This window comes from Chiloscyllium plagiosum, unplaced genomic scaffold, assembly GCF_037043375.1.
Source record: "Chiloscyllium plagiosum isolate Xiang-an unplaced genomic scaffold, Cpla_swu_hap1 HiC_scaffold_45, whole genome shotgun sequence".
In the NCBI taxonomy this organism is placed as follows: Eukaryota; Metazoa; Chordata; class Chondrichthyes; order Orectolobiformes; family Hemiscylliidae; genus Chiloscyllium; species Chiloscyllium plagiosum.
The window spans coordinates 134,783-147,500 of record NW_028270183.1 but is presented as its reverse complement, the minus strand read 5'-3'; the positions used below and the strand labels follow the sequence as shown (position 1 = coordinate 147,500).

The window sequence follows — 12,718 nt, the reverse complement described above, 5'->3', positions numbered from 1 at the left end:
ATAATGGCTTCAGTCCAAGTTTAATTGGAAAGAAATATGGCATACCCAGATCTTGATATGAGCTAGGCATTACACCAGTAAAGTGGCAAAACAAGCAGAGTTGATTCTGATCCAGTAGGAGAAAGTGAGGACTGCAGATGCTGGAGACCAGAGCTGAAAAATGTGATGCTGGAAAAACACAGATGGCCAGGCAGCTTATGCCCAAAATGTCGATTCTCCTGCTCCTCGGATGCTGCCTGGCCTACTGTGTTTTTCCAGCATCACATTTTTCAACCTTGATTCTGATCCAGACCCACTTTGCAGTGCTCTTCTGGTCAGGCTGCTTTCCTCTGCTATTGTCAATTTCAGCTCATCCACAAAGATGGTGTCTGTATCCCCATCTTTAGCCAGTCTTGCTCACTCATTACAATTCCTATGCTCATTGACCTACATTGGTGATTACTTGATCTTCACACTGTGAATAGATTTACTGAAGAAAAGTGTTAGGTTGATGGGCTGGCAGATGTAAGCGATCAGTCGTGGAAGCCATGGATATTACAGGATGGAGATTATTGAGATTTTCTTTTCAGGTGGCGCTGCACCTGTCTGATTTAATTTATGTCTACAATCATCCACACCAGCTTCTTCCTGTACTGTTACCTCTGATGCCCTCCAATAATCTCTTCTTGGCCTCCTTATTTCTCATCTCCATGCAATCCCTGGCAACATCCTCTGAAAACATACATACTAGTGACACACATTTCAAGCTCAAGTTCACTGCTGCTTTGTCTGTTCCCTCCACCATCTCTTAAATGAGCAGAAATTTCTTCAGCTGAACGTTGGTAAGATTAAATCCAGTGTTCTCAAACTTCATCTATCTCCTCAAAAGCTGCCTAAAGCTGAACCAGATTTTTCACAGTCTCTGCTGTATTTAAACTTGATCAGCTTCTATGCCATAACAACGTCCATTTTTAGATTGTAAATTCATCTACCTGTGCTCCTGCCTTAACATTCTTGTGCTTTACACACTTATTCACATCTCCAATTGCTCCAGATTTGACTATTCTACCTTGTCCTTGGCTGGCCTCTCACTTTTAACTTTTTGTGAACTTAAAATCATCAAAGTTCTGTTGACAAGTAACAGTGAGTCTTGTTAATCGATCTGTGTTGAGTGAATTGGATAAAATTGGTGAAGCAGCCCCTTGAGAACTGTTTCTTTAGTCTCACTCGTCTACCTCCTGTAATCTCCTTTTGCACTACAACCGTCTGAGATATCTGCTGTTCTTCAGTGTTGATCTCTCTTGAGCACCTCTGATTTTAAATGCTCCACCATTGGGAGCTGAGCCTTAATCTGCCAAAGGTCTAATGTCTGGCATGTTCTCCTTTAAATATCTCCAACTCTCTTCCTCTCTTTCTTTCTTTAATACACTGCTTAAAACCTCCCTATTTGACCAGACTTTTAGTCATTTTTCCTAATAGGGGCACTATATAAATACAAGCTGGTTTTGCTGTTGGGATAATGGTGAGATTAGTTCTCCCTGGGTGGTAAACTTGGTGAGATTAGCTCTCGCAAGGGGCACTGGGTGAAAAGGTTAGTGAACAGAATTCTGTAAATTCTGGGTACCATTGTTAAGGAGCTGTGGGAGAGTGCACACAATTTGATGTCCCTAAATTCCCTTTCCCCCAGGGCACTGCTTTTGCAGTTCAGTGTTAATTTTGGTGATTTTAGATGACTACTGTTAATTTCATTGCTGGTGTCATTTCTTTAACTGCTGTTAACTCAGATCTGTCGGAGCCAGTGGATGTTTACAGTGATTGGATTGATGCCTGTGAAGCAGCAAACCAGTAGTCTATGCTCAACTCCCTTAGATTTTTACTTCAAGGTGTTTTTGAGACTGCTTTTTTTGAATGTATATAATTTGAGTTCGTATGGAATCTGCTGTAATCCATTGGACTGTTCACAGCCTGTGTTATTAAAAAGTTAGAATTCTTCTATTTTTTGTGTGAGCTTTTACTTCTCTATGTTGAAGTTTTAATGAAGTGAGTGTGCCGTTGTTGGACTGGGGTGGACAGAGTCAGAAGTCACACGATACCAGGTTACAGTCCAACAGGTTTATTTGAAATCACAGGCTTTTGGAGCGCTGTTGCTTTGTTAGGTGAAGTGGAGGGAAGTGCACAGGCATAGAATTTATAGGTGGAGAGATCATTGCAAGATAATTCTAGGTAATTAAGAATGCCAAAGATAATACAAATGGTGTGAGTGGAATGTTGATGGACTGAATAACAAGTCTCTACAGGTGACCAAAAGTGTCAAATGATGTGTAAGGTGTCAACAGCTGAATGGCAAGTGAAGGGATGACCTATGTATGATCTGATTAATTAAGGCAGAAAGATAATTACAACAAATGAGGTGGTGCTAGAGACAAACCAAATGGCTGGAATAACATGATAGGTATAAGGAAGGCTCCAACCAAAATAACAACTAATCCAAAACTGTACAAGTTAATGAAGGTAGAGATAGTAACAATTTATCAAGGTGATGGTGTGAAAATAGGACAGTAAGGAAGATTTTACAGATACAAAACAGTGTGGTGGGGTTACATGTAGCGCGACATTAAGCCAAGATTGTGGTTGAGGCCATCTTAATTGGTACAGAACTTGGCTATCAGTTTCTGCTTGGTGATTTGGCTTTGTTGTGGACCTTGAAGACAGCCCTGGAGGATCCTTACCTGAAGATTGAGGCTGAATGTCCTTGATTGCTGAGGTGTTCCCCGACTGGGAGGGAAATTTTAATGGGTAGCTTTTGTCTTTCAGTGAATGTGAATGCATACATACCTAATCCCCAGTAAGTTGGCATGTGGGCACATATGAGTATAGGACTGAGACTGCATTAAGTGTAACAGAGATGCATAATGATGTGGAGGTGCTGGTTTTGGACTGGGGTGGACAAGATCAGAAATGACATAACACCAGGTTATAGTCCTACAGGGTTTATTTGAAATCACAAGCTTTTGGAATGCTGTTCTTTCATCAGGTGAAGTGAAGTACAAAGGTACAGAATTTTTATGCAGTGAGCTAATGATAAGGTAATTCCAGGTAACTAAGAATGTTATAAGATAAATATAAATTGTGTGAATTGACTATTGACAGGCTGAATAATAAATCTTTGCAGGTGATCAAAAGTGTCAAATAGTGTGAGTAAAGTGTCAACAGCTGAGCAGCAAATGAAAGGATGATCTAAGATACGATTAATAATTGCAAACGATCAAAAATACGATGGTGCTAAAGACAAACCAAATGACTGAAATAGCATGATACCATCACACGTGGGAATACCACCTACCACAGACATGGTACATACTCATGTGAATTGGCCAAAGTTGCCTAACTCATCTGCTGCAGGAAAGGATGCCTAGTGACATGCTATATTGGCAAGACCATGCAGACACGATGACAATGGATGAATGGACACTGTGCAACCATTGCCAGGTAGGAGTGTTCCCTCCCAGTTAGGAAACACTTCAGCGGTCAAGGACATTTAGCTTCTGATCTTCGGTAAATGGCCTCCAAGGTGGCCTTCATGATACACAATGACACAGAATCACCAAGCAGAAACTGATGGTCAAATTCTGTGCCCATGATCCCTGTACATGTAACTCCACCATGCTGTTCAGTGTTTGTAAAATCTTCTTTACTGTTCTGTTTTGACACTATCACCTTGATAACTTGATATTATCTCTCTATATAATTAGTTTGTACAGTTTTGGATTACTTTAGAGCCTTTTCATGCAACTCTGATACCTATCGTTTTTCCAGTCATTTGCTTTGTCTCAAGCGCCATCCTATTTTTGACTTTTTTGTAATTATTAATAAAATCATAGGTCATCCTTTCACTTGCTGACCAGCTGTTGACACTTTCCTCACACTGTTTGACACTTTTGGTCACCTGCAAAGAGTTGTTATTCAGCCTGTCGATACTCCACTCACACCATTTGTATTTATCTTTGACACTATTCATTTACTGGAATTATCTTACCATTATCTTTCTGCATAAAAGTTCTGTGCCTGTATGCTTCCCTCCACATAACCTACTGAAGGAGCAGTGCTGCGAAAGCTTGTGATTTCAGATTAACCTGTTGGATTATATCCTGGTGTTATGTGACTTCTGACCTAAAATTGAAGTTAAGGCATGAAGAAAATATAAATTGCTCACCAAGAACATAAATCCTATAAATTTTATTTAGTAAAGATGGGCAATAAAAAGTACCAAGCAATAGAGAACAATTTAAGCAACAGAGTGGGACAGACCAAGCCCCCAGTCTTCCTCACTGGGTTGGGTTTAACTTACTTGCAGTTTGCCTCTGATTTGGGAAGAATTTCTATGAGTGGGACGCAATAGTAGGTTGCCTTTCAGCTTGGGTTTTCTTTCTCTTCCAACCAAAGTAAGTGGATAGTTTTTGAAGAGGGTGTGTATGTCCACTTCATTCCTAGTCTCTGGGTTTACACACTCATTCTCACTATTGCATGCCCCACCTTCTCTTATGTATTCACCATCTCTCTCTCACTGTCTCTTTCTCTCTCTCGACAGTATATCCTTTCTCATTCCCTCACAAGCACACACAACACCCTACCTCAGTCATTCCCTTATACAGAATGCATGTGGTGTATTAGCTTTTATTCGTGGAGCCATTGAGTTTCTGAACCATGAGGTCGTGCTGCAGCTGTACATAACGATGGTCCGGCTGCATTTGGAGTATTGCATACAGTTCTGATCACTGCATTATAGGAAGCATGTGGAAACTTTGGAAAGGATTCAGTGGAGATTTACTAGGATGTTGCATGGTATGGAGGGAAGGTCATATGGGAAAAGGCTGAGGGACTTGAGGCTGTCTTCATTAGAGAGAAGGTTGAAAGGTGACTTAATTGAGACATACAAGATAATCAGAGGGTTAGATAGGGTGGACAGTGACAGCCTTTTTCGAGTACGAGGGGATGTAGCTTTAAATTGAGGGCTGATAGATATAGGACAAGTGTCAGAGGTAGTTGCTTTTAGAGTTGTAGGGACGTGGAATGCCCTGTCTACAACAGTAGTAGATTTGCCAACTTCAAGGGCATTTAAATGGTTATTGGATAAACATGGATGAAAATGGAATAGTGTAGGTTAGATTGTTTGAGATTGTTTCCACAGGTTGGCTCAACATTGAGGGGCGAAGGGCCTGTACTACACTGTAATGTTCTATGTTCTCAGTCCCTATCTCAGTCAGTTACTGTCTCTCTCCTACACCTTCTCGTTTTCAAGTTCACGCCTTCTTGCTTGCTTTTCCTTGTGTATGCTTGTGCCTTCTGGGTGGCTCAGGTATTTACCTTGCTTGTGCTCACATCTCCCTCTCTTTGCTCATCCCTGGCCCGCTATACACCCTTTCGCACCATCACTGAGGAATGCATTGTTAATGAATCTCCATTACTTCACAAGATGTAAATGTACAATTGAATCTGCAAGATGCTAATTTGGTTTATTATTAGCTAGGGTTTAAAAAATATTACTCCAAGCAGGTTTCATTTATAAAAACAAAAATGTACTTAGTGTTTAACAAGTGGCAAAACAGGTTGCTAACTATTATTATAATTGTGTAAGATGGAACATAAAGCTCTGCAGAATCTTTGTCAGTGGAAAAATACAGACAATAATAAAGTCTTATGAATCAAAAGACCAAAACTCAAAAGTGGAATGAAGTGACATTCTTAGTTGTTTTGGTGTCTGTCAACAAGATCATATTGCTGTCAGTCTCAGGACAATTGAAAATCCTCACTTCTGATCGATGGTCGTTTAGATGGGTCTTGTTTATCAAAGTCTTTGAACAATGCCTTTTAGCCAAAGGGAAGGAAAGAGGGGGACCACTGTTCTCTTGTAAATCTCTCCATAACAGAGAAAGAAACCTGTCTTTGTGTTTGTTGCACACTTTTCCAACTTTTCCACTCTCCAGTTTGGCAAAATAGAAACTCCAACAGTCTAAATGTTGTTGCGAGGTAACCTGCAGCCCATTGCCCCTTCCACCTATTTGTCTCGTCAAAGTAAGAAATTCATCTGACCTTTCTCTAAACAGCTCAGCTTTTCTAAAAGTCACTTGACTTTATGTAAATCACAATACAATTTCACTTTTGACTTTTGAATTTTTAAAAAATGGTAAAATCTGCATCCTAGACATTGGCTACAACTTTTGATTTTCCAATTTTCATTCTCAAAAAAATATTTATGGTTCTTACTGTGTACCTGCTCCCCCTTGCAACCCCCTACATCTACATCCGTCTCATGCACCTTCTCTTTGTGTGTGTTTTTGCCACCCTCTTGCATACTTGGTCTTCCCTAACATCCATGTGGCAACACGGAAACTCTCACTTGCGGTCTTTCCTTCATCTCACTGCTCAGTCACTCAACCACTCCAGTATTAAGGTCTCAGTTTGAATGAAGTCTCGCATTCACACGGCTGGCTGCTGCTCCTGGCACCTCCACCATCATGATTAAGGATAGACTGTGGAAGCTATGCAGTTTCATGGATTTCAGAATGAACAAACTGAATGCTGGAAATCTAAAATTAAAACAGAAAATGCTGGAGATACTCAGCACACCCTGCAGCATTTATGGAACGAGAAACAGAGAAGACTGCAGGTGGTGATCCCTGACTGTGTGGGATGATGATTGAAATTCTGGGCCAAGTCCTTCACGATGGCTGGCATACCAAAATGTTGTGTCGCACCAGTAACTGATGCCAGATTGACTCTGTATCTGTTGACTCTACATACAGAATCCATTGCATTGCTGTGAGAATTTTTATGTATTCCTCTTGCACTATCTATAAAGGCTTTTTTTTTGTTCTTTCATGGGACGTGGGCCTTGACAACGTTTGTTGCCCATACATAATTAACCATGAACTGAATGGCTTCCTTGACCATTTCAGGGGGCAGAGTCAACTGTAATGCATTGGATCTGGAGTCCCATCTAGGCTGGACCAAATAAGGATGGCAGATTTCTGTCCCTGAAGGACATTAGTGAGTCAGATGGGTCTTTATGACAATCAGCAATTGTTTAATGCTAATCATTACTGAAATTAGTTTTCAAATCCATACTTTATTAATTGAATTTAAATTCTTGTGACATTATCATTGTGGTACTATCTCCCCACTGTTGTGACTCTATAGGGCATATAGAGTCATTGAGTGATACAGCATGAAAACAGACCTTTTGGTCCAACAAGTCCATATCAACCATGTTCCAAAACTAAACTAGTCCCACAGCCTACATTTGGCCTGTATCCCTCTAAACGTTTCCTATTCATATACTTACCCAAATGTCTTTTAAACAGTGTAACTGTACTTGCATCCACCACTTCCTCTGGCAGTTCATTCCACACACTGACCACTCCGTGTGTAAAAAGAAAAGTTGTCAGAGTCATAGAGATGTACAGTATGGAAACAGACCTTCTGTCCAACTTGTCCATGCCGACCAGATATCCTAAATTAATCTAGTCCCATTTGCCAGCATTGACAGATATCCCTGTAAACCCTTCCTATTCATATACCCATCCAGATGCCTTTTATATGTTGTAATTGTACCAGCCTCCACCACTTCCTCTGGCAGCTCATTCCATTTACGCATCCCCCATCGTCTGAATATATTGCCCCTTAGGTTTAAGGTGAGACAGGAAAGATTTAAAAAGGGACCTTTGTCCTACTGTGGATAAGTATTTTAGAATCTATGACTCCTGAATTGAAACCTGAGGCTTTTCTACTTTCACATTCTTCACAAGAATGTTTGAGTAAGGGCTCCAATGGGAAAGTGTCAATGAATTCTGTTGAATCCAGTGTCTGAATGAGAGCATTTGAATTGTAGATTTAACGTGCCTTATATGTTAAGGTAAAAACACGAGCTATGAGAGCATTTATTCAATAAATCAGAAGCTTGGTTTAGTTTGGTTTTATTAACTAACAGTGGCATCACGTGCTCTGTATTAGGACAGCAGTACACAATTCACATTAAACTCATTTCAGGAAAAAAACCTTTTAATTAGCCACATAGGGTGGTTTAACATCACTTACTGAACTGTGAACAATCACATAGCCAGATCACAGGTAAAGAATTATTACTGTCTGGAGATTTCCTGATTCTAGCAGCATGGTGGCACAGTGGTTAGCACTGCTGCCTCACAGCGCCAGAGACCCAGGTTCAATTCCCGCCTCAGGCGCCTGACTGTGTGGAGTTTGCAACATTCTCTCCGTGTCTGCGTGGGTTTCCTCTGGGTGCTCTGGTTTCCTCCCACAGTCCAAAAATGTGCAGATTTGGTGAATTGGCCACGCTAAATTGCCCATAGTGTTAGGTAAAAGGGGTAAATGTAGGGGAATGGATCTGGGTGGGTGGTGGGTTGGTGTGGACTTGTTGGGCCGAAGGGTCTGTTTCCACACTGTAAGTAATCTAATCTATTTGAGATTGATTAAAGTGATTTGCAGAAGTTAGTCGGTATGTTTGAGCTTCTTTTGAATCCATTCTGTCTACATCTTCCATCATTGACCTGTATCTGCAGTGACATTTCTCCAGTTTATGTGCTGCACTAAGTATTGCCACAATATGCTGAGCCCATGTATGGACATTGGGTCCACAAGGTGCTGGGCCTGGGTAAGGAAGCTGAGTCAAAGGGACCTGATGTAACCAGTGACTAGCTGATTGAGGTTTGTTATGTGAGGCTTCCTGATGGCTAAGTCTATTTTGAGAATGGTTGTCATTCTGTTGTTCTTTTGAAATGAAATATCATGTCTCGCTTGTCTGACTATTAAACTGCTACACATTTTTTTTTGGATTTCATGTTTTTGAATAAACAGCAGTGAGCCAAGTGAAAGAAAGCACAGAGACCTGGTGTGACCAGTGATGTTCTGATAGAGTTCGGAGTCTAATTGTGTGCCTACAACTTGAGACGTGTTTGTTGAGTTTGAGAAGTGCTGTTGTGAGCAGGAGATTTACACATCTACACAAGTCACTACATAATTGCTGGTTATAATGTTTAAATGTTCAATACTGGAAAAAGAATACAAAATCTAAAAACTAACCTAATTAACAGCTGTTAAAGCATTCTCATCATCTCAGGTTTTCCTCTGCTGCTGTTTCTGTACCAGTGCTGAGTTGGAGGTTAAACTGCTTCAAGCTTTGTAAAATTTCTATCTCAATATTACCACACGGACATCGCAGCAATGAAAATTGTGGGATCGGTTTTCAAAGTTAATGTTGTAGAATTAATCCTGCCCAAGTGACATGCATCCATCTCATTCAGTGTCTGAATTGTTAAATCTTCTCATGTACATGATTGTTAAGCTCATAATAAGGATACCTAAAAATGACTGGTGGATCAGTGCAGTGTTTCCTATGTGGGTCACTGTAGAAAGAGTGATTTCCAATAGCAGCCAATTCATACATTGTATAAAAGTTTACTACAGTGAGTTGATTTACAGAAAGATTTATAAACAATGAGCAAGTGCTGACAAATTGGTGAGTAGGAAAATTATTAAAATTAAACTTTTATTTGTATTTTAATGTTGTTTTAAATGTTATAATGAATATATAAGCTAAGCAGGATGAGAGATGATTGTTTTAAATTAGATCTGGATGGATACATTCAGGGTACTTTGCCAATTATTACATTAATCTGGCTTATTATTACAGCTTTTGGAATTGATTGATCACCCAACACTGGTTCAAAGAAATGTTTCAGGTTTCCAAATATAATTCAACCAGCAGAGCCTAACACTGCACGAGCAACAAAGCATTCTGTGTAGCTAAGTGGTTTGTACCTGAGAGATGTGTAAGGCTGCGATGCACATTTGTACAAGCCAGTTTATTAAGCAGTGCCACTCTGTTCTCATTCAAAATCCTGATATATTTGCCTGTGACGGTTGGAATCTGTTTGCTGATTGTACTTGTACTCTGCTGGGTAGTCACTCTCACTGCATTCAGAGCCACTGGTTAGCTGGTTCCCATTGTTGATAGGGAAGTTGGGAGTGGAGCAGTACTTGGGATCATATACCTGCCGGCTCAACCCATACACAGTCATCCCTTTCTGTGAAGCCCCTTGGTTTGTTCCCATCTGCAGTGACACAATGGTGGAATCACATTTCTCAGTTCCAAGTTTGTTGTCAAAGATGTGTCTTCGTGTCCCTGGAGCAGTCATTCCAGCCTGAAATTAGTAATAGGTTTTGTCAAAGAATGATCAATGTACCCTGCCTGTCCCCTGCAAACCCTCTACCATGCCCTCTGTTTATATAGTCTACAATCTGCAACCCACTTCATATCATGATACTCAGTGTCTACCCAATAAAATTTTCTTTATTCTTTCATACCGGTTAAAGATTTAATCACTTCCATTAAACAGCAATGAGATTTGACCTGATTGCTCTTAACAGTGCCATTTTTAGGTAGAAGTTATTGTTTTCCAAAAATATCAATTTCCTCCTGTCTTCATGCTTTCAGATGCTTCCCCCATACCTGTGTTGCGCCCTTGTTGGTTCCCATTTGAAGGCTAATGGTAGTCTGGTCAAGCGGCTTCTCCACTCCAGTTTTTGGGTCATATAAATGCCTTCTGGTACCATATGCTGTCATCCCCTGCTGGCTGGCAAATTTATTTGTTCCCATCTGGAAGAAAAATTAACACTGATCAGAATGCAAAAGTGTTTGTGAAACTTGCTCACTTAGTGTGGTAATGGTGGTTTTGGAGGGGTTCGGAAGGGTTGCAGTGCAAGGTTAAGTAAAGGAATCTCTCTGGTTGGAAATGAATATTTTTCCTCTGTGAAGTTGAACATCACTTTAACAGAAAAGCAGCCTTCTACCTTTAGTTAATTTTAAGTAAATTACCTCTCCCAAGAGAATCACTTGTTCAATCTATGGGATTCCCCAGATTATCAGGATGTCTTTGCGCTCATACCAAACTGTGTATACTACAAAGTTCCTCCCTCCAGTGTACAGTGCAGTTACCCCTTCTTTTTATTACTGGCAAAGCCTGCTACAAAATCTGCCATTGCGTATTCTTAACAATCAGTGGAGTGAGGGAGAATGACAAAAAGATGAAAAGAGAGCTAAGATTGCTGTTATTCCAAAAAAAACTTTAAAAATGGAAATGCAGTGCCTGCATTCCCTCTGGTTTTCTTCCTGGTGCTGCCTGGGTCTTCAAGCTCCCATGTGCATCAGCGATTTCTGGAACAGGAAGTTACTGATGCTGATTGCCATGTGCAGAACATTGGAGAAGTTATGTGTGCGAACGTAGCTTGGAGGGACATTGCTTGGAGGGCAGTTGAGGTGGGAAACCTCACAACCTTTAAAAGATACTAGGATGAGAACTTGATCTATTACATCCACACTAATCTAATCTAATCATTCAAGACTATGGAGACATTGATGTAAAAATGGACTAGAGTAGATTTAGAGTAGACCTGATGGACTGAAGGGGCTCTTCTGTCCTGTATGATTCTATGAAAAATCTACAGTTGTTGTCATCTCTCTGCAAGAATAAAAATAGTATTCTGGACTCCAAACCAAGTTTTTCCCCCTGCCTATTCATTTTGTCTGCTGCTGTGGAATCAAAGGGAACAGGAGAATCGACGTTTCGGGCATAAGCCCTTCTTCAGGAATTCCTGAAGAAGGGCATATGCCCGAAACGTCGATTCTCCTGTTCCCTGGATGCTGCCTGACCTGCTGCGCTTTTCCAGCAACACATTTTCAGCTCTGATCTCCAGCATCTGCAGTCCTTACTTTCTCCGCTGTGGAATCAAGTCTATTATTTCTATTTCCACTTTGTTTTCTTCCCCATTTTCTTTCATGACTTTCATCTGTTTTAATTTATTCTTACCCAGGTATTAACCTGCTCAGCCTCCACAAAATCCTATCCTGCACTTCATCAGTCTATAACTTTCCTATTCTCTAGCTTCCGTTCAATGCTCACCTTCCTCTTATAAAAGCCTATAGATTCTCTCTGTTGTCTCCAGTGTCCACTAAATATTCTACTAAGGCATTCTTGATTAACTTAATAGGATCAGCTGTCCCATCCCACTCTCACCAACCATCCTACCATATGAATCCGCCGAAGGCTTATCTTTCCTTTCTGCCAGAGTTGATCCTGTCAGCAGCAATTTGGTTATTGGAATTCTCTCTCACTGCATCTATGTCCAGAATGTCTGCCCATGTAAATAATGCATTTAACATCCATGAGTTTACTTGAATAAGTACTTGTATCAGTGTAATGTCATTGACTTTGAGGTGATGATATCTTTCCACTTAATGAAACTTCCTAGTCTACTACTTAAATCATCCAAACCACAATAGTGTCAATTTAAAAAAAAAGTCTTGATGTAGGTTTGCTCGCTGAGCTGGAAGATTCATTTTTCAGACGTTTTGTCACCATACTAGGTAACATCATCAGTGAGCCTGGTGGTATGGCCAGCTTTTCATTTATGTGTTTAGGTTTCCTTTGGTTGGTGATATCATTTCCTGTTCCTTTTCTCACTGGGTGGTAAATGGGATACATGAACATCAACTAACCACAAAAAGACATGACCCAACTCTCACTAGTATCCTTACATACAGATGAGGAAGGACACCACTTTGACTGGGATAACACATCCATCCTAGAACAAACCAAGCAGAGACATGCTCAAGAATTCCTAGAAGCATGGCACTCCAACTGGAACTCTATCAACAAACACATTG

General features: G+C 40.5%; 2 protein-coding genes across 3 annotated transcripts in view; one reads left to right on the top strand and one right to left on the bottom strand.

The window, feature by feature from the left end:
* The window catches only part of elof1 (elongation factor 1), a 48,173-nt gene extending 46,199 nt beyond the window's left edge, over positions 1-1,974 (top strand). The window contains exon 4 of the mRNA XM_043675497.2: positions 1,764-1,974. Coding sequence (XP_043531432.1) covers positions 1,764-1,828 — 65 coding nt within the window. The 3' untranslated portion in view covers positions 1,829-1,974. The remainder of the gene's footprint in view (positions 1-1,763) is intronic.
* A 5,961-nt stretch (positions 1,975-7,935) lies between these two features.
* The window catches only part of LOC122540169 (calponin-1), a 65,818-nt gene continuing 61,035 nt past the window's right edge, over positions 7,936-12,718 (bottom strand). For both annotated transcript variants that reach the window (XM_087983481.1, XM_043675500.2), the window contains exons 6-7: positions 10,505-10,651; positions 7,936-10,196 (exon numbers count right to left, since the gene is read on the bottom strand). In XM_087983481.1, the coding sequence (XP_087839607.1) occupies positions 9,882-10,196; positions 10,505-10,651 (462 nt within the window). In that variant the 3' untranslated portion in view covers positions 7,936-9,881. The remainder of the gene's footprint in view (positions 10,197-10,504; positions 10,652-12,718) is intronic.